Below are 22,598 nucleotides of genomic sequence, written 5' to 3' on the forward strand. Positions count from 1 at the left end.
ATAAAGTTGCTTTTGGATAAATACTTCTGGTAATACATATGCAGTAATTGTGTGCTGGTTCCTTATTATGTATTTTCTGTGATACCTTTAGATCCCTTGAATGTCTTGAAGATGAAGTGCTTCTGGAGCTTTCTGCAACGTACAAGAGGATGGTGAGTCACTGAAGACTTCCCCACTAAAATTTGCATAATGATTTTTTTTTAAGTTATGTGTGGTATGACACTTTCAATCTAAATTAATTAATTAAATGTCAAACTGCCTATCCTCACAAGAGTTACCGGGCTGCTTGAGTCCATCCCAGCTTATTTTGGTTTGATGGGTATGGCTCAGCCCAAACTTCAATGGTTTTGTTACCCAAATATTTGACAAAAAAATTCAGTTATTTTGTTTTAATACTGATATTCCTCATATTTATTGTACATTGATGATTTGATACGAAACTATGCCCCGTATGAATGTTTGCTGAGGTAATGCTCAGGTAGCTTTATTATGTAGAATATTGTGTTCTCGACTGTTTCAACAATGTAAACTATATACTACAAAACCAAGTTACTTCACGAGCCATACATGGCTCTGAGATTAAATAAGACTTGCAATATTATCAAGCTTATGTTATACGCAGAGCCTACTTTTGCCTGTGCGAAGCAGAGACGATGCTGAGGGAAAAGGCCTCAGCCCTGTCGATATAGAGCACAGTCCCCATTAGTTTTCAGTCAAAGTAACACTCAAAAAGAGTCTGTTTTTGCTGTACATCACTAAGGAATACTTTATATGTAAGCTCATTATTCACTCTAGATTCATTGTTTAGACACTTTATGATGAAAATACAAGCAAACGTTAACTTTAAAAAAAAATTTTTACCCAGAAGCTCTAGCAAAGCACCTTGAGCAATTTGATTTGGTGAGCAGTAGGAATGGACGGAGTTAAACACGGTGCAAGTGCACACTTTATCCTCGCCCAGTCCCGTCTGCACTAAAGGCAAATTCGTTTGCAGTATTTTGTGATATTTTTACAAGATGACTTTAATTCCACCTTGTTTTGAAATGATTATTTATGACAAAAAATAGTTAAAATAAGCCTCAACACTCTTAAGTAACTGGGGGAGGGAGAGAAATTTTAAGTGTTATATTGACATGGGACACAGCCTCTGGAATGATTATTATTATTAATATTATTTTAGAGATTTTATCAAATCATCAAACATCACACAGTGAAATAAAATGTGCTATAAAATTAGCTTTTTTTTTTTTTAAGAATATTTTTGTTGGATTTTAAAAAAAACATAGACTGTATGACTCTTCCCCCCGCTCCCCAAAAAAATTTGAATTATTTTTGCAATTTTTGGCTATTTGGGTCAAAAAAGTACCGACCCCTGTCTCAGAGGTACCAACTTTTATATATGTAATATGTCTCCATCATGGGTGTTTTGTTCCTAATCAATTTCAACTTGATCTTTAAATATTGAACTGTGTCACTAGTGTGACAAGAATGGAAAAATGGGGGTGAAACATGATAGAGGAACATTTAGCAACCTAAACCTCAAAAACACCTCATGTAACTCAATTTTGAATTGTTGGCCTGAGAGTAGTTTCCTCAAATACCATGCTGAACAAGAATGGCATTTTGTTGTGCATTTAAATTTGTACAGTGTGCCACAATTCACATTTTTTGTTTTTACGTTTTGTTCAGATCCCAGCAATGCAAAGGCGAGTTGTCACGCCATATACCAACGCTCCAGACCTCAGTATGTATGAAGAGGAGGATTTTGACTTGGCTTTCAGTCCCAAAGTTGAATCGGAACTGGACCAATTCAGCAGGTAAGCTGTACAGGCTAAAAGGCTCTTAATCTAAAGGACCCTATTCCTATGTCTTTTTTATATGGTACCAAGCCATGATAAAATGAATTTATATTTTTAGATATTCTGTCATTTCAAACAACAACAAGAATAAATGTAATATGAATATATGCTGCTGATCATCTGCAGGGAAGTTCTGTTAAGAAAAGCTAAGATGAGAGCTAAAAAGAAACCAAGGCGACGCTCTGATAGCTCCAAAGGCTACTCACTGTCTGATGTTATTCTAAGCCCCACTGCTGCAGGTATGGCTTAGCAAATAATCACATGGTTGGTTTGTTGGTTGGATACCAATTCAAAATGTAAAATATTATTGGAAAGCTAAACTGACTTGCACTTACTATTTTCAGCAACTTCCTCATGCCTGGTGAAGACAGGAAAAGGCACCTCCACAGAGTCCCTACACGAACTACTTACATCAGACTCTGAGGGGAGTTGCATGGGGGTGGGTAGCCCGAGAGATATGCAGTCACCGGTCATTCTTGACAGAGCTTTGGTAGGTGTTCAGTTATGATGGCTCTAATATTCATGCAAAAATATAAAACAGCACAATAATTGTATAATACACAGGAGGAGAGAGTCTTGTGTCAGAAGAAGCCAGACCTATCCAGTAGTTTAACAAGAGCTGACATTTCACCACAGACCAACACTAGTCCAAAAGATATCCCAAAGATATCCCACAGGTAAAAACATTACAAACGCTAACCCAGTTGTGGTGATAATTGCAGCTGTTGCTTTCTCGCGAAAACAAACTTACATTCCATTACAGCATTATCAGAACTATAAAAGGCAACTTGTTTTTGCATTAATTATAATTATTATTAATGAGCAAAATGTATTAAAAATCAACTTCAATATATTAATAAGTGTTGAGCATTAAGAGCATCTGTTACCTTAAAATTAATACACACAAGTCATCATGTTTAAACTCTTGCCAAAGAAGTTAATCCATACAATGTGTAAAACAAAACGCTACTGTTTTTTTTCCCTACCACTGTTTTGAATTTGTAGACCTTTGCATCCACCTCCAGCCCTGGATTTTAGAGCCATTATGGACATGGAAGCCAGCTCTTTGCAGACTTGCCCTAAAAGCCCTGCAAGGTAAATATTTATTGGACATATTCATGTCAATTCCCAGCGCGCAGATTTTTTTTTTGCTCTGCTCACCCAAATCATGTGTTTTCAGTTTGACCTATAGTGTCCATACCCCCAGCAAATATTCCACTGGTCTTACAAAACTCTCCCAAAAGCAAAGAAAGATGTTGGCCTTGGCTAATAAAGAAACAAGTTTGGATTCTGCAGCCTCGAAAACAGTCCCCACAGTTACATCATGCAAAACTAGTAGTGCGAAGTCCTGGTGAGTGTTTTCCAGGATCCATGTATTCATATTCAAGATAGTTTATTCAGTTGAGTGTTTGGGGCATTTTTACTTGGACACAGCACAAAAACATCATCACTTAGAAGTAACAAAAATAAAAACAATAATTTCACACAATCAGCTGTGCAAGACTATAATGTATTACATAATCCCAATCCCAAAGGAAATGGGCCGAAGCTTTTAAGTGCCTACCTCTATTACAATTTATGTTGCAGGCAAGACTTATTCAAATAATCATAACAAAAAATATTTCAGGCCTCCAATTCTACTGCAAACGCCTCCTAAAACATCAGATACTTCAAGAAACTCCTAATATATTATTTTCTTTAGCATATGTATCCAAAAACTCATACACAGGGATCAGAATTTTCCGCGGATCCGCGGATTTCCGCTGTTTTTGAACCCCAAAGGCATTCCGACTTTTTCACTTTTTCTCTTGCGTAGCAAACAAATTCCGCCCTGGTTTATTCCTGGACGCTGGCTATTTCAGCTGAAAATGAAAATCTCCATTCTGATCCCTGCATACAGTGCATTCCCTTGATATGATTAAGCCCAAATGGAAGAAAATCTTCAAGAAATCAATTTTAACGTTTGCAAATTGTAACAATTCTCTGAGTATGTATTCTGTTGATGAAAAACAGGCTTGTTCTTTGCTTAAGAGGTAACAATTTTAACAAAAACAGTTTCTCTCTCTCTCTCTCTCTCTCTGTCTCTCTGTCTCTCTCTCTCTATTTCTCTATCTCCCTATCTATATATATATATAATATATATATATATATATATATATATATATTTAATATAACTTTTATAAAGGCGTTTTAATGAAGTCATAGGTCTGTCATACTCAGAATAGGGACTCATGAAATATTCCACATTTTTTACTGGCTTATGTGTAGGATATTTTACTGTATTTTGCTTGATTTGCTAAGCCCTCAGAAACTTGTTTTATTGCTACAAAAACACTCAGCCAATCCTTCAAATACAGACAACTGATTGCTCTCGCTGTGTTAAGATGAGGAACAGTTAAAAAATACATGCACTAAGAAGGGGAATGGGCTACTGTTACCTTATCTTGGACAACCTCTGTGCTTCTGCAGACTGATGATGGTACATTTCTTGAAATATGCTGCCAACTGGTACCTTTTACTTTTCAGACAAGACTGCTCCTTTATTGAGATGCTGCATTACTCTTCCTCATTGCTCAAAACCCGATTGTTGTATGGGATAGTTACACATATGTTGTATTCGTCCATCATTTAACCCCAAAACACCACATAATCAATGTGTTTCGCTTTCATCTGCCATCGGTTTGTGTCATCAGGGCAGCAGCAGTCCAGCCCCAGTCCGTTTCTTGCTCGTTCAGAGAACTCCTTAAGCAGGAAGAGAGCATGGTCACTAGAGGAGGGCAGCCTGGAGCTGAGAGGCACCAAGGTGCTCAAGCACATTCTGTCAGTGATGCACCTTTTCGCAGAAAGGTGACATTCAAATCTGCCGACAACAATGCTGACACAACTGAGCTGGAGAAACATGGGTAAGTTACCCACATTTAGTGTATTTTCTTGTCACTGGGGGGCACTGTTTTACCCTCTGTCTACTCGCGTAATTAACATTGGGCCAAACACAGAGGTTAGGAGTTTGCCATGGGAAATTATGTTGTTTCATTGATTTAGCTCTACTGTGTGTGCTTTTTGCTCCTCCTCCAATGGTGGTTGGACAAAATTTAAAATAGAGAGACAATTGTCGTTTGGAATAATGCTGTACTTTTTTCCAATGTAAAATCATGGACAAGTAATTTTGGAAAACAATGTTCTAAACTCCTTTTTTTAAATTACTTTTATTTCTGTGGTGGGGTAAACTTAAGCAGACAGAAAGTGTAATCCCAAAGGGCAAAGCTTTTATAATTTGACCTATGGTTGTCAAGGAGGCAGGTCTCCTAATGAATGAGTGCACCCCTTTCAAACAATACAGGGTGGTTAGAAAAAAAAAAGATATCATTTGAATTTGAATAATTATTATACTATATGTATTTCCCTGTATTAAAACACCAGCAGATAATTAGTATACAAATAAGTGTTTGGCAGGAGCTGGATTACTGACTTGACATATGCTGTGCCTCAGGTGGTGCACATACAGAACATTTGTGAAATAGTTAATCCACATACTTCTGAATTTCTCATTCAGATTTGGAAGAATAAATCTTACGATCTTCAACATTATTAGTTTTAATTGTATTTGCCTTAATCACGTACTTTCTGTGATATTCACATCTCAAAGCATAGCAAAAACCCTGTATTTGTACTATAACTATTTCAATATAAACAAACCCAATATACTTTAACTAGCATATTTCAAACTTGCAATATAAAAGTAAAGTTTTAGAATGTAAATGTTTTCATGGGTGCTTTTTTAAATGGACTGCATATCTGTAGCGCTAAGTGTACAATCAACCCTGGGTATGCCTTGAAAAAAATGTTTACCAATGGCAAAACATGCTAGTGATGGCACACTATGGAAGAACAATGAAACAAAACCTGAGACGGAACATCATTTCTCAACACCACAAAGGGGAAGACTACAAGAAGATCAACGAAACTTGAAAATTTGAAATTATTATTAAGTAATTGAAAACGTTATTTTCTTCAAATCGGAATTTTGATATTGATGTCATCCACCTAAGTTAAAACCGTGACAGAAGTGTCTTTCGAAAACGAGGGTGGACGAGAATTGTGATGCAAGTACACTGCAGTGATCCAAAATGATTCAAAACCATAGTGGCGTGACTACTTATCCTGATCAATCACAGCTCACACTGCAGAGGATCAGATTCCTTACATGGCTTCCATGAATTTAGGCCTCTACTCTGCCTCTTTTACTGTCGTGTGACCTCGTGCTGTGATTGGCCCAAAAAAGTAGGTGTTGCGTATAGCTATGCGGTTTTGCTGCCTTTGGATTTGATGTTTGGATAGTTTCGATGTTAGAAACCCAAATGGGAAGATTTTTGTTTCTTATTTAGTAATTGTAGTGTGATATCAAACTCTGCTATTATTTCCTGGTCAGACAAGGAGGTTTTGCCATTTTGGGGGTGGACAAAATCCAGCAGCACCTTCAAAGAGTCACGTGGAAAAAATATGTTATTGACACAGCTCCATTGCACAGAAGTGCTTGCCTCATAACCTCTCTCTCGTTTCCTCTCAATCGCATGGAAATCAAGTAGAAAAAAATGGAATTATAATCCTGTTTAATGTACAAAGTAAAGTATAGATTTGCAACTAAACAAAGCATGTTACACATATCGGTAATTTGATACGAGAGTCATTCAACCGAGACAAATTATAAATAATCCAACTTCCTGGTGGGTGCTTACCAAGCTAATTTTATTTTCTAATTATTAGTCTCAAAAGTATTTAAATCAATAAAAAAATTTACAGTGCCCAAATGTATGCACCTACCTACTTTTAATTAATTGTTGTGTACTTTCTGTAACTTCTATAAGTTAGTTTCACTTCTCCATTATCATTGTATTTGTTTGCTACATGATAAACGTAACTTAGTGATTCATCAACCAATGGTTTATAAAGAAAACTCTGATCAGGTGTGCCCAAACGTTTTCATATTACTGTATTGGTGCCAAATTATGTTTGCAAAAGTCTTTTAAGGTATGGATATTTTGGTATTGCTTCTAGTATGTATTTAAAATGTTCCGCAGTTTAACCCCTCAGATCAACTCAAATTAGCTAAATGCAGTCGTGTGGTACTTTATAGAATCAATATTTCAAAGCTAAGTTGAAAATGTGTGATATATGACGAGGTATCAATGTACTAAATGCTTAATCATCATCATGAACGATTTTAAGCAAATTTGTTCAAAGCCTAATTTTAGCCCCCCCCCCAAGCACCACATGGGCAGCAGCTGGTCAATTCTAATAATCTGCCAGTCATTTGATGATTGCATACAGGATTTCTCAAAATGTTGCAATATACATGATCATTTTAAAATGTAAATACTAGCATAGATCTATCCTTGCCTTATTTTATCATGAATGTTCTTTACATAATTGGGTGGCTGGGTGGGCTGATCCCTTAATCACTAGGGTTGTACGGGCACCATTTTCTTTGGTGTGGCTTGGGCAAGTAAAGCCTGGTGGTGACCATCCCTCTCCAGGCCATTAAAAAGTGGTCGGCGGCGCCCTCTGTTGGCTGCGGCTGCATCGGCTCGCTACAACGGGTCAGGTGCAATCGACATTTCGTTCTGTGTACATTGTTACACAGAATGACAATACAAGGAAATTATTATTATTATTATTATTATTATTTGTAATTTTTATGAAAAATAAATGCACCATAACAAGTTATTTGTGCAAATTCATTATTATAGTGGTGTGTATCATACTCTGAGTCCTTCAAATTAATCGGTACATGACGAAGTTGCTCAGAGTATCACAAACTATGCTCATCCTTGTATTTATGGGAGAGACTACAACCTTAGGGGATAAAATTATCAACCATACGAATAATAAAGACTGACATTTGAACATAACTATTCTCTGTCAGATTTAGTGTTTTATTGTAGCATGGTAATATATCCCAAGATATTGCTTACTAAGATGAACCATAGTGGAAGTGAGATGACCAGCTCAAGATGTAGATCTGGAGGGTTGATCTGACCTTACACAGTCACTGTGACTTCAAAACAACAACACCTGCTTGAAAACATACATACACATAACCCCCTCGTGCCGCCAAATACACAATTAAGCTGGCTGTCAGATGGAATAGTTGCAAAATTCTTTGAAGCTATAAGATGGAAATTTAATGTTGAAGTTTTTTTTCTTCCCTGAGTTCCTGCTTCTCCGGAAAGTCGCTTCTCTGCTATCATACTTGTGTTGTATGTTTAACTTGCATAAGACTTTTTTATTATTCCTCCAGATGTTCAGCAGCTGTGTGAGTCTTGAGTGTAGTCAGTGATGCTGATATGACTTGATAAGGGCAGCCCCAATGCCACACTATATTATACAGTAGATTGAAGCAGAGATCTGATTCCTCTTGGTAATTCGCTGAGCTGAGGCATCGAGAAAGGGCAGCCTTGTCTCATGTAACACTCTTACATGAGATGCATTTGAAATCCAAGAATCTTCCTTAGAGTGGAAGTCAACCCAAATGATTTGCACACAATTGTGTATGTATCCCTGTTAGTTAATGTACCCACTTCATCCGTTTTTATCCATCTATGGCAGCCATTATGAAAAGGGTGGACAGAGAAAATGACATCACAAAACCTCAGGCTTCAGTTGTTGACCAATCATAGCTCTGCTTCAGAGAGCAGATAAACCCTGATTGGCTCCTATCTATTCTAAAACCTGAACATTTGTGACATTATCTACACGCAACTCACATAGATCACCCATAAATACATTTAAAAACTGATGGGTTTTGCTTTTTAACTCACTCTACATTAATAAAAATAGAATAGGCTGATAAATTCTATTATGAATATATTCTTTCAGATTGACTTGACATGAGGGCAAATAATACATATTATCAACATACAATATAGGTTATTCATATGCTATAGAAAAGTGTGTTTTAAGTTTAGATTTAAACATTTCCACCTATGAATCACCATCTTGTGATTTCTGGTCTGTGGGCAAATTCAAAGTTTTTGAGAACTCAGTTATAGTTTTAAAGACTTAGTTCCTGTTTCCTTTTTTCAGTATTCACTCTATTATGGTGTTGACATTTTGAAATTACAAAACACCAACTGAAACTGACGTGTTTAAAACGATAGCTGCCATTGCATTTCAGCCTAGTTTGAGATTATAATTTGTAAACCAACAATCTTGTTTGTTTTATCCCCATAGAAGAGAGACTTACGCCATAATGATGGTTACACATTTCCATAACCATCATGTTGGTGGCCATTCACAAAGCTCGTCAGTAGAATTTCATGTAACCTTCCATCGTCCTTTTGAGAAAAGCTAGCTGTCCCAACTCATCCCAATTGACCTGTCCTTCCCCTCAGGCCCTGGGTGATGGCAGCACTGGGAAGCCCGCCCTTCTCCTCTCAGGTGACCTTTGCCTCCATCGTGGAGGAGGAACGGAAGCAAGAAGCCGCACTAATCCGCAGCCGAGAGAAACCACTGGCACTCATCCAGGTAACGCAGCTCTTCATCGTTTGGTTGTGCACTTTTTGACATGCACAGGTGCCAGAAAACGTTGTCTTCCATTCCCTCGGGACATGGTCAGAAAAAAGTTTCTGAAGTTCTTCTTGGTGGCTGTCTTTCATTACTCCTAGAGGCCCTTTACAGCAGATGACTCTAGTTTACATAATCAAAATTGTGCATTAAACCACTGCAATAAAAAATCCATCAAATGCGGGCATTTATTTGAGTGGACATTCGGTGGAACGTTGAGATGGGGGTGCTTTTAAAACAACTCTACTCAAGCACCCATTTTGATGTTATCCTTAGTGTGATTGCCTCAATTTCAGATTTTTTTAGGCTCAGGTTAACTGAATAACAGCCACATTTCTAATTAGAGATGAGACATTCTTTTAACGTATCTAATATTACGTGATTTAAACTTTCATGAACAACCAATAACAACATAGTGAGGTCTGCAAAAGTTGGGTCTAAAATGGTTATCCTGCTGTGAGTAAACAGATGCCGCGTTGTTTGTTATCTTAATCATTGCTTAACAGGGGAACTTAAATTATTGATAAGGGAAACAAGTGGCTGGGGTTGACAGGTAAAATTTGGAATGCTTAGACTTACAGTATCTGAACTCCTAGAAGCGGAAAAAAGAAAAGAATGCTAACATGAACAATTCAACGCGGAAATTAAGGCTACTAAAATATTTCCAAGGAATTGAAGATGCGAATATACTTTGATGAGAATCGAATTCTAAAACGTGAGAAACTTCAAGCAAATCAGTTGGTGTGAACAATTTAAGAGCCTAAATTTGACGGAATGATTCTTCCAAGAAGTGCTGGACGACACTTGAGTTGTGCTACACTTGAGTTTTGAACTACCGTATTTTCTGCACTATAGGGCGCACCCCCAAAAAATAGTTTTTGGTCCTATATCTTCCATACATAAGGCGCACCAGATTATAAGGCGCTACAATGGGAATGTGGACAAAACAGTCATATAGTTCAGTCCAACTAATTACCACCTTAACATTCCGAAAGCTTGCAAAGAAGCAAATACGTGTCGTAGACACGTGCGGATGTGGTGTCCGTACGATGTCACTCAAATGCATCGTTCCAAATATCATTCGGAAGGTTAAAGTCTTGGGATTTATGAAATGCCAACCATTCCTTAGTTTCTATTTTCTTTTTTACTCACAACTTTACTGTGCATATGACAATAAACACTTGGAATTGAGTTTAATTTAAAAAAAGACCCATCACAGAAACATCTAGATCACTCTGAAACAAGATACTGGGAAAATATATAACCAGAGTAGCTCATCAAAGTCGTTGTGTTCAATAATAATGTGCAACCATGGTCCTCTTATATCCGTGAGTGTGGTAAATCCAGGAGAGTAAAATATTTACAAATACAGTACAGAATAGTAAAATACTGCCGTAGTTCTACCCAACATGCTATTCACATTCATCTTTTTTGGCCAATTGCAGGCTTTGTTTTGTCCCTTTAGCCTATGCAAGCCTGTAAATGATAAAAAGGATCCGCCCCCTTTACCTCCGAATAACTTTAGCCAATAGTGATCAATTCAACTGATGATTGACACATCTTTTTCGGCCAATTGCAGGGTTTGTCATGCCCCTTTAGCCTATGCGAGCCTGTAAATGATAAAAAGGATCCGCCCCCTTTACCTCCGAATAACTTTAGCCAATAGTGATCGATTCAAATGATGATTGACACATTGGTTAGCCAATGAAACGCCGGTATATAAATCCCAGCATACACAGCGGACTACTTCGCGTTCGGGGGAAAATCTAGTCGGCGGCTGCTTGCACTAGTTGCAAGACTTTGCGACTTAATATTGATCCATATATAAGGCGCACTGTATTATAAGGCGCATGGTCAGCTTTTGAAAAAAAATTAAGACTTAGGTGCGTCTTATAGTGCGGAAAATACGGTACATTGAAGCAAATCTCAATTTGACTCTTACGTCAACGAATAATTTTTAAAGCCGCAAATGACCAAACTTATGCTAGGGATAAACAATACGACCCCAAAATGTATATATATATTTTTTTTATGTAGTCTGGAAGATTAGGATTTTAAAGAATAAATCCTAACCAACACAGTTATTTAAACAAAAAGTTTTGTGTCTTCAAAAACTAAATAAATAATGTGTACCATTTTCCGGTTATTTATATTCAATTAATTAATTCCTACCAATGATTTCACAATAAAGCAAATTTTAGATTATTTCAAAAATTACTTGTATGCATTATCCAGCCCTAACACTCTGATGCATTGTGACCTCATAGAAAATTGATTATAAAAGGCATTTTTTATCTCCGGCAGGTTACCACCATTTTAACCCCAATTCTACCAATGATGGAAGTCGAACTTGGCTTGTAATACATTCTTGTTAATTTGTGTAAACAACACTTAAAGTGTGCAACTCTTAATTCACACTTGCCTGTTTACAAAAAAAAACTTAATGAATAGAAGACTGATCAAAAATCTGCAATCGTGCACGACAATGAGTTGTGATGTATCGCCTCCCTGTCCCTTTGTAGAAGAGCCTTTCCTGACCGCAGTTGGCTTTGAAAAGTTATATTCCAACCCTCTTTCAACACCTTCTTACAGCTCAATGGCCGCTGGCTTTTAACTCTTTTTGTTATCATCAAAAACGTGTATTATCCGTTTCACGTCTGCACTTTTCTTCACCCTCTGAGGAAGTGCTGTGTCGCTGGCCACAATTACCTCAAATATGTCTCCTTACCCTGACTTTGTTTCCTGTCTTTGTGCAGATTGAGGAGCGAGCAATTCAAGATCTTCTGTCCTATTACAAGGCCTTAAACAACCCTGATGAGCAGATCTTGGTGGAAAGGGCCCCTTCAGGTCCCATTGCAGTCCCAGTATGGAACAAACACTGATTACGCAGCTATGAAATTAGAGCATTTTTGGCAGTTTGCAGAATTCGTATGCTCATCCTTTAGAAGTCTTTTCTAGTTTTTGGAGTGTAAAATCAATGTCCTCTGCACCTTAATGTATGTCAGAGACGGATGGTTGTCCACAAAAATAGCCTATTGCTCCTCTCAGGTTTTGGAGCACAAACGCTTTTTAACGAATTGCTCAGATTACTTAATTTGATGCTTCCCAATTGTTTTTGTCATGTGATGTGGCCAAAGAAACTATATTGAGCCAATAATAGACAGACGCATACAGAATTGGTGTGTTTTTTCAGAAAGTTTGCCATGATCCTGAAAATGTTTGCGGTGTCACCTAGAACCTTAATGTCAATATTGTTAAAGTTGTTTAAGCGTATTCAGTATAACTTGAAAATCGGAGTGAATCAAAATTCTATCTTCCATCGTGGTTTGGGGTTTTCTAGTGTAATAACACAAGTGTAGTAGGGTGGGTTTTGTTGCCTTACTTTTGCAATAAGGTGCTGTACTCTTTTCAAACATAATAATATTCAGTAGATCTTATTAGTTTTGTTTTCAGCCCTGATGTACGTCTTAGATACCTCAGTTATGCGATGTTACTTTTGTGTAATAGGGTGGTCTTTGTATTCAAATGACTTCAAGAAGAGAAATGGCATTAATAAAACATCTCACCTGTGCAATGACCGAGTCAAAGTGTGATTATCATCATAAGCAGATGGCTGACCGACAACAGAGCTGTCTTTAATATCCATAATTACTTCCTTGGCCTTTTCCTTTTTCTATGTATAATCTGAGCTTGAGTACAAAAAAAACGGTTCCACTCTGACATCTGACATGTGTGTTGCCCTGCATGAGCCGCTAACAATTTGCACATCTCAGCCTCTAATTAACTGTAATGAACTTGATCACAGCAGTTTCGTAGTTATGTTAGCTACAATTAAAGGTAAAGCATCACATCAGAAGTCCGGGGGGAGTCTGCGTGAGAGGGAAATATTAAGTACTCATCGCTTAGTACGTAGTTTGTTTTTTTTAATCCTACAATACGTAGTTAAGTGGAAGCAAACTTTTGGGATGAATAGAATAACAAAATCTTTGTAGAAGATGCTTATCATATGAGAAATGATGAACCGCCTAATCCCAAATAATTTTGTGTATGTTTTTTTTTTCTTTCAAAAAGGGAGAGAAAAAAAACAAAAAGATGTAGGAGTCGAGGAGTAGAAATCTCATCACAATGCACTTTGGAACTTCATATTTATTAAGTGGATTAAGGAAGGTGTCCAACAATAGATGGTAGACCTGCTTTAATTGCGTTAGGGTGTGCCGATTTATTTAAGATGGTTGACTTAAGGACAGTGCGCGAAATCTGTCTGTTGGGAAATGGGGGAGGAAAGACCCTGGCCATCTTTCCAGTCGGCCAGATGGAAAAGTTGTAAGGGCGGCCTCCAAACTGTTCGGATAACTTCTCTTTTATTTATGGACAAAGGGGGATGTTCCAGACATTCTATGCAATAACTTCCTACCTGCTGAACTGTGCCAAATGTTTGCTCTTATAAGAACTCAAAATCTTCGTTTATCCATTCTAATGCGACAAATTTGTCAAAGTTGAATAATAATGCTCAACATACACAATCCAAGATGCAATCAGAAGCCGTGAATAGAAATTTTAGTTCTCAATAACAAACCCAAGCCTAGATTGTACCGAGACTACAGGGCTGAGTTGGGGCTACCTAAACTTGGCCTGGACTGTTAAAAAAAACATGGGAGATCACAAAACAAAAGCTTTTCAGAAGATTTGAAAACTGTTCTTACGATGCTTAATGCAGGAATGTCCAAAACTCCGGCCCGGGGCCAGTTGCGGCCGTGAACAATTTTTTACCGGCTCGTGGCCTCTGTCAAAAAATTGATAAAACGTGGCCTGCCAGTAAGTTGACAGCAGTATCAAATACATTTGTACCAAAAACAATTTTTTACCATGTCACCAGATGATGGCAATAGACCTTTGGTCATTTTGCTTTTGCCCTTAGCTTTCTGTGAGAATTTTACCCACCCCAATTCCAACATAGCGACTGTAATTTAAAAAAAAAGCGATTAAAAAAAAGGAAAGTTGATTGTGATGGCAGCTGCTTCCAGGGCAATTAAAGATTGAGAGTATTTTTTTCACAAAAACAACTGCGGCTACCTAATTTCCATAGAGACTCTGGCTGTATTTAAATAATATAATGATGAGGCACTGCCAGACAAAACATTCTGACTGCAAACAAGTAACTGAAAAGGAACGCAGTGAAAAGGTGAAGCAACTGGAAGCTTTTTCAACGTCACAGCAATGCTGTTTCACGAGTCTTCGCTAGTCAAACGAAAATGGTGCAAAGGCGAGTTATGAGGTTGCGACGCTGATCGCCAAGCACTGCAAACCTCTGCCGGATGGCAAATTTATTAAAGACTGCCAGGCTGAATAAATGGCCCAAACACATTTTCAGTTTATCAAATCTGGCCCGGTTTATTAAAGGTTTGGACACCCCTTGCTTAAAGGTACAGTCCGTATTATTTACCGTCTCCTAGTGGTAAAAACTAAACAAAAAATAAGTTCATTCATTAAAACAAATAACAATATTGATTTAAATAATAAGCAAAAATACTATTTTTTGTAAACCTGCATATGTCTAAAGTACTTGTTGGTTGAGAAATTAGCATTTATTTTACATAACATGAACCTCACCTATGCTCGGAGCTGACATAAATGTAAATTGTTCCTTTTGGTCGCTTTGTGTCTCCGTGTGTCTCTCTTCTTTGTGCTTTTTAGCATTTGTTTTTGGTGTCTCTACATTATACATCGACATTGTGTGTTCCCTTTAACATTTATTCTTTCAATTTTGAAATATATACTCATCTCATCTCATTGGCTGCACCGCTTATCCTCAGTAGGGTCGCGGGGGTGCTGGAGCCCATCCCAGCAATCATCGGGCAGTGGGCAGGGGACACCCTGAACTGGTTGCCAGCCAATCGCAGGGCACACGTGGACAGACAACTTACTCGCTCAGTCACACCTAGGGACAATTTGGACCGGCCAAATCACCTGAAATGCATGTTTTTGGAATGTGGGAGAAAACCGGAGTGCCCGGAGGAAACCCACGCAAGAAGGGGAGAACATACAAACTCCGCACAGGAAGTCTGGAGCTGGATTTGAACCCACGCAGGAGGTTCCCAAGACATGAACTGTGCCGCACATGCTCTAACCACTGCGCTGCCGTGCTGCATGAAATATGTACTGCAGGCATCTATTTAATGTAGCATTGAATAGAAGTTCATTTCAACTGGCATCGGTCTATTATATTGTCTGTATTGTCAACGGCTAACTTTAGACAATTAAAAAAAAAAAAAAAAAACGAATGTTCCTACAACTGACAAGCTTAGATTATACTTTGTTTTTCAATTGTTTTATCCCAGTAGCAACGATTTTGATTTTTAAATAAATGTGTAAAACAAGAGTTAAATACTTGGTGTATAGTAATGTGAAAATGTATCTGTCAGAGGGGGAAATTGGTTTTGTTTTTAAAAAATGTGCGTTTATATTTTTTATGTGTTTTTGTTTTCAATACTGCTTATTATTTAAATCAATACACACTGTCCCTATCAAATTCCTACTACAGTATATTGAAATTAAAAAATGCATGCACATTCAGTATATTTTCATTGAATTAGATATCAACCAGGAACTAGTGTATATACAGGGTTTTCCAAAAAGATGTAGACAGACTTTGACATTAAAAAAAATATATTGGCTTTCTAATTCAGATTTGGTTTTTGATTAAGGAGGGAAGGGTTCAAAATAAAACTGTTCTGAGAACTGGAAATGTGAAAATAAGCCTGGTGTTCAGAGTTCTGCTCATAGATGTCCCAACATGTCTATCTATATTACAAAAAAAGTTCTAAAATCAACTATCCTCCCAATTAAATGCAAAGAATTTCCTGCACATTGCTTTTTTTTTACACTGACATGAATCCAAGCTTACTGCTTGCTTTTAAATTCTCCCAAGTTTTGAATCACAAGCCTGGCTGTGTAATTACTATATCGTCTTACAGCGCAGTTTATTTCCAGGTAGTCAAATTCAGTGAGTGCGCGTGGACAGCAGATTCCAAACTCAAGTAGCAAATTTACAGCATGTCTGTAAAATGTAGTAGTCCCTGAAGTGCATCAGCAGAATGTAACGTTCTCGCTGCCAGCTGAGCGTTTACAAAGGCCCTTTAATAGAGAGGATTAGGCGAGATAGGCCTCCCTATCGCCCTTGAGAAACATGATCCATTTTGTAACCTTTTGCCTTAATCTACAAAAGAACCAAACGCACCACACACTGTCCCTGAGGGATGAGACACAAGTGAAATAAGGCGTCCTCTTTGTCAGGACTGATTGCTGCCGCTTCTTTTCTCAGAGGACACTAAAACGGCCCCGTTTGACATTTACTTGATGGGAGCGATCCCACAGATATTTTCTTAACTTCTGCGCCAGAAGTGTTTTGATTGAAAAGCAGGAAGGAAATGACATTATTGTCTGTCATGCGTCTGGTTCACAACCACTGCTGAATCGTTGTCGGCAGACAGCTGCACACGGAAAACTACCTGGCCGGCTTTCGGTATTCCAGTTATCTCTGCTAAGAGAGATTAAAATGACGCTAGAGGTGATAGAAATGAGCTGATTTTTGATTTGTCCGCCTGCATTGGATGATTTCCCATCCATTTTAGGGGGCCCTGGACAATGTGTGGCCAATTTGGTGTGTTTAAGCAAATACTGTAGCATGGATTACGGACTACCTGACAGGCAGACCCCAGTATGTGAGACAGGGGGTTGTACATCTGCTACTGTGGTCAGCAGCACGGGAGCATCGCAGGGGACCGTGCTCTCTCCGGTCCTGTTCACCCTGTATACGTCGGACTTTTAGTACAACTCTGAGTACTGCAACGTGCAGAAGTTTGCTGATGACACTGCTATCGTGGGATGTATCAGAAGTGGGCAGGAGGAGGAGTACAGGAAATTGATACAATGGAGCGACGCTAACCACCTGCACCTGAATACCAACAAGACTAGGGAAATGGTGGTGGACTTCAGGAGGACTAGACCTCACCCAGAACCTGTATCCATCAAAGGAGAATGTGTAGAGTTTGTTCAGACTGTACTTCCTCAGAAGGCTGGCGTCCTTCAATATCTGCAAAAGGCTCCTACAGATGTTCTATAAGACTCTTGTGGCAAGCGCCCTCTTCCATGCAGCAGTGTGTTGGGAAGGCAGCGCTAAGAAGAAGGATGCCTCTCGTCTTAATAAACGGGTGTTGAAGGCGCGCTCTGTTGTGGGCACAGAGTTGGACAGCCTGACAACTGTCGCTGAGAGACAGGCACTGAGCAAGCTGCTGTCAATCATGGACAATTCATTACATTCACTACACTGCATCATCTCCAGACAGAAGAGCAGCTTCAGCCATAGACTGCTGTCACAGCCTTGTTCCACGGACAGATTGAGGAGGTCATTTCTCCCTCGTGCCATGAGGCTCTTTAACTCCACCCGGAGGAAGAAAAGCCCACATTAAGCCCCAACCCCACATTTGCATATTACCCTATTTTTATTACAGTGTCAATTTTTTTTTCCAGTGCCTTTTTATTTTTTGGGACCTTTTTGTTCTGAAAATCCATTTGATCCACGATTTTTCCTTTCTTTTCTGTGCGTTTTTTTTTTAATCTTCCATTGTTTGTATTAAAATTACTATCAGAAAGTGCTAGTTATGATGGGCTTCAAAAACCCTATTTTTATGGTTGGGTTGCCCAACAATTAAGCTTGTTTTAGGTAACAGTTTTCTTATTTCATAAAAATATATTTTTAAATATTTATAAAATATCACAGTAGGCTGATTCATTCATTTATTTTTAGTTTTTTGACAAAGAATATTTACTAACGTAATAAATCTTATGACCAATAAATGAAGAATATTTTGAATGACAAACTATCAGCAAGTAATATTTTATTCCACTTATCTGTAAAATGAGAAAATAACATTATTTATGTGTAACGGGTGTAATAATAACTTTTGTTTTATTGAAATTCCTGCTGAAATATGTGTATAGTTTTTGGTAAATGTCCTGCAATGCTGAGTCCAACAGTGCCATCTGCTGGTATGGGGTGGGGTTTGGTTTTGGCTTCTAACATGTGACCAGGAGGCGGGGATTGTTGTTAGTCTTATCAGAGAGAACTACAAAGGTAAGACATATCTTTTGGTGCTCCACAAAAGAAGTTAATTTTAAACATTATAACCCCAGCTGACAAATCTCTCACTATGCATAGTAATGTGATTGATATTGTCAAGCTGTTTAGGTTTATTTTCGTTTTGTTTCTGTTTTACTAAATTATGAATTCCCCTTGTAGAGATCAAAGAGATCAAAGCCAGCAGAAAAAGCTAATGTTGTGACTCATCCATTTGCAGGTAAATTGTACCCATTTTTATACTCATTGTTTTTATACCTATTTTCTCATATACATTAAAAAAGGATGATGTTGGTTAAAATTCAGACTAAAGAAAAACATGTTGAATTCATTGTAAACGTTAAAAATCCGCTATACGATCTCTTGTTAAAAGTATCTTGTTAAAATGTAAAGATGTAAAAATGTATTGTGATATTCTAAAATGTATTTTCTGTAAAGTGAAAAGAAAGCTCTTTGATGTGCTTTGTTGTTAGTCTTATCAGAGAGAACTACAAAGAGATCAAAGCCAGCAGAAAAAGCTAATGTTGTGACTCATCCATTTGCAGAAACTGTAATAATAAAAACCTCATCATCCAGTCCAGCGTGAATGTGGATCTTTGGTGGGACACGTACACCGCGGTTACATATGGATGGGGGGGGGGATTTTTTAAGGGTTATTGTACTGTCTTCTTTATTCATTATCCATTATCCGTTATCGGTCAGTTCATAATACGCTGCAAAACCTAGGAGCCGGGACTCTTACTCTCAGCCAAAAGGCCAAGCTAAGGTCCCAGCCTCAAAGCCTTGCTGCGATCATTGCGAATGCACCGTTCCCGGAGGTACTGCAATACCGGGCCGATGCGTTAATGTTTAATTTTACCAATCCATGAAGGAGGAAAAATGATATTGTGCATTATAATTATCTTCATTGTTAGTGTTATTGATGTTACTTTAAGAAATACAATTATTTAAAGAAAATCAAAATGAATGAATTATAAGTTTATTATGTTTTTAATATTGGACAAGTACAAAGGAGATTTCATAGGATGCCAGTTCCTTAATTTGACTGTTATTTTACACTGTTGTTCCTTGTTTTGACTATGACATCATTGTCACTATTGGCCAATCATGTTACTGTTCTTTGTTTCCACACCCTTTGATCTATTTTTATTTTGGTACCCTTGACAATTTAATAAAACAAGGGGGTTCAGGTGATGGTGTCAAAGCACAGAATGCAATTCTCTTATCTGAAGGATTCTCTCACTTTGCAAGTTCAAAATCCATTGATGTCTTCTCTCCGTATTTTGAAAGTTTCAACTTATCTATTACATACATACATGTCCTAAGGAGTAAAACCATTTATCTTTAGTTTCAATTTAAAATTATTTTAACAATACATTTACTGATTTTGACGTGCATTTTTGTATCTTAAAATAACCTTTATCTATACTAATTGAAAAACTTGTACTGTTGTCAGGGCCAGAATGGAAACCAGACCCAATTGCGTTACGTTTCTCACAAGTTTTGTCAAAGGAAAGAGGAAGGGCTGCGCCCACGATCCGGAGTTCGCTAAGGGCGGTAAGCAAGTCGCTCTGAACCCGAAAGTGGATCTTCCGTGTCGAGCGCCGGCAGGAACAGAAAACGGGTCAGTAGCCGGGACAGGAGAGCAAAATTGTGGTCGGGGTCGTAAGCGAGTCGTAAGCCAGGAAAGGAGAGTAGACGTAGTCAGGATCAAAAACGGGTCGAAGCCAGGGGACAGACTGGAGCAAAAAACAGGTGGGAGTCAGGGTCGGAAAAGGCCTCCTAGTGTTAACTGAGGTTCGCAGACGGACTGACAAAAGGGTACAGAAGGAGTGGATTTAAATAGGAACAGGGAGCCAATCAGAGTCCGAGGTGGTTGGCACCAAAGGAGCGGGCACAGGTGAATCACATCGGTAATCACGACAACTGTGTTCAAAATAAGTACAAATATTTGCTGGCCAAACACAAACATTTTACTATCAAAGATATTTTTTAACATATTTAGTACATTTTCAAACATACAGTGCACTACCAGCTCAGTAGCCTAGATGGTAAGGCGCCCGCTTTGAGACTGGGAGGTCGGTGGTTCGCGCCTCGGCCGAGTCATTCCTAAGACTTAAAAAGTGGTTGGCGGCGCCCTCTGTTGGCTGCGGCTGCATCGGCTCGCTACAACGGGTCAGGTGTAATCGACATTTCGTTCTGTGTACATTGTTACACAGAATGACAATACAAGGAAATTATTATTATTATTATATTAATTATTATCCAGAAAGTATTCACAGCGCTTCACTTTTTCCACATTTTGTTATGTTACAGCCTCATTCCAAATTGTATTAATTTAATCTCTTGTCTCAAAATTCTACACAAAATACTCCATTATGACAATGTGAAAAAGTTTTTGTTTTTGCTTTTTTGAATTTATTAAAACTAAAAACTAAGAAATCACATTTACATAAGTATTCACAGCCTTTGCCATGAAGCTCAAAATTGAGCTCAGGTGCATCTTTTTTCTACTGATGATCCTTGAGATCTTTCTACAGCTTAATTGGAGTCAAACTGCAGTAAATTCAGTTGATTGGACATGATTTGGAAAGGCACACACCTATCTATATAAGGTCCCACAGTTGAGTGTGCATGTCAGAGCACAAACACCAAGCATGAAGTCAAAAGAACTGTCTATAGACCTGCGAGACAGGATTGTCTTGAGGCACAAATCTGGGGAAGGATACAGAAAAATTTCTGCTGCTTTGAAGGTCCCAATGAGCACAGTGGCCTCCATTATTCGTAAATGGAAGACATTTGGAACCACCAGGACTCTTCCTAGAGCTGGCCGGCCTTCTAAACTGAGCGATCGGGGAAGAAGGGCCTTAGTCAGGAAGGTGACCAAGAACCCGATGGTCACTCTGTCAGAGCTCCAGCGTTCCCCTGTGGAGAGAGGAGAGCCTTCCAGAAGGACAACCATCTCTGCAGCAATCCACCAATCAGACCTGAATGGTAGAGTGGCCAGACGAAAGCCACTCCTTAGTAAAAAGAACATGGAAGCTCGTCTGGAATTTGCCAAAAAGCACCTGAATGGCTCTCAGACCATGAGAAACAAAATTCTCTGGTCTGATGAGACAAAGATTGAACTCTTTGGTGTGAATGCCAGGCGCCATGTTTGGAGGAAACCAGGCACCGCTCATCACCAGGCCAATACCATCCCTACAGTGAAGCATGGTGGTGGCAGCATCATACTGTGGGAATGTTTTTCAGCAGCAGGAACTTGCAGACTAGTCAGGATAGAAGGAAAAATGAATGCAGCAATATATAGAGATATCCTGGATGAAAACCTGCTCCAGAGCGCTCTTGACCTCAGGCTGGAGCGATGGTTCATTTTTCAGCAGGACAACAACCCAAAGCACACAGCCAAGATCTCAAAAGATTAGCTTCAGAACCACTCCGTGAATGTCCTGGAGTGGCCCAGCCAGAGTCCAGACTTGAATCCGATCGAACATCTCTGGAAAGATCTAAAAATGGCTGTGCACAGACGTCTCCCATCCAACCTGATTGAGCTTGAGACTTATTGCAAAGAAGAATGGGAAAAACTGCCTAAAGATAGGTGTGCTAAACTTGTGGGATCATATTCAAAAAGACTTGAGGCTGTATTTGCTGCCAAAGGTGGATCAACAAAGTATTAAGCAGAGGCTGTGAATACTTATGTAAATGTGATTTCTTAGTTTTCTATTTTTAATAAATTCAAAAAAAGTTAAAAAAAAAAAAACTTTTTCACATTGTCATAATGGAGTATTTTGTGTAGAATTTTGAGATAAGAGATTAAATTAATACAATTTAGAATGAGGCTGTAACGTAACAAATTTGGAAAAAGTGAAGCGCTGTGAATATTTTCCGGATGCACTGTATCTTTTTGCGTTTTTTTTTTTTTTATTACCATTCAATTCAAACTTGGTATGAAAATTTCCAAATTTCCTTATTTTTAATTTTTTTCAATTTTTATTTTAGTTTATTTTTTTATTTTAGTCTGCCTCCAAATAGATTTCAAT

At 38.3% G+C, this 22,598-nt stretch overlaps 1 protein-coding gene across 1 annotated transcript in view; it reads left to right on the top strand.

The window, feature by feature from the left end:
• ibtk (inhibitor of Bruton agammaglobulinemia tyrosine kinase) overlaps window positions 1-12,996 on the top strand; it is a 28,301-nt gene extending 15,305 nt beyond the window's left edge. The window contains exons 20-29 of the mRNA XM_088326478.1: window positions 92-152; window positions 1,690-1,817; window positions 1,986-2,098; window positions 2,204-2,349; window positions 2,424-2,536; window positions 2,865-2,954; window positions 3,040-3,210; window positions 4,553-4,762; window positions 9,251-9,383; window positions 12,179-12,996. Coding sequence (XP_088182604.1) covers window positions 92-152; window positions 1,690-1,817; window positions 1,986-2,098; window positions 2,204-2,349; window positions 2,424-2,536; window positions 2,865-2,954; window positions 3,040-3,210; window positions 4,553-4,762; window positions 9,251-9,383; window positions 12,179-12,304 — 1,291 coding nt within the window. The 3' untranslated portion in view covers window positions 12,305-12,996. The remainder of the gene's footprint in view (window positions 1-91; window positions 153-1,689; window positions 1,818-1,985; window positions 2,099-2,203; window positions 2,350-2,423; window positions 2,537-2,864; window positions 2,955-3,039; window positions 3,211-4,552; window positions 4,763-9,250; window positions 9,384-12,178) is intronic.
• Window positions 12,997-22,598: the final 9,602 nt, after the last annotated feature.

The sequence above is a fragment of the Urocampus carinirostris genome, chromosome 2 (genome assembly GCF_059441175.1).
Source record: "Urocampus carinirostris isolate Australia breed hairy pipefish chromosome 2, RoL_Ucar_1.0, whole genome shotgun sequence".
In the NCBI taxonomy this organism is placed as follows: Eukaryota; Metazoa; Chordata; class Actinopteri; order Syngnathiformes; family Syngnathidae; genus Urocampus; species Urocampus carinirostris.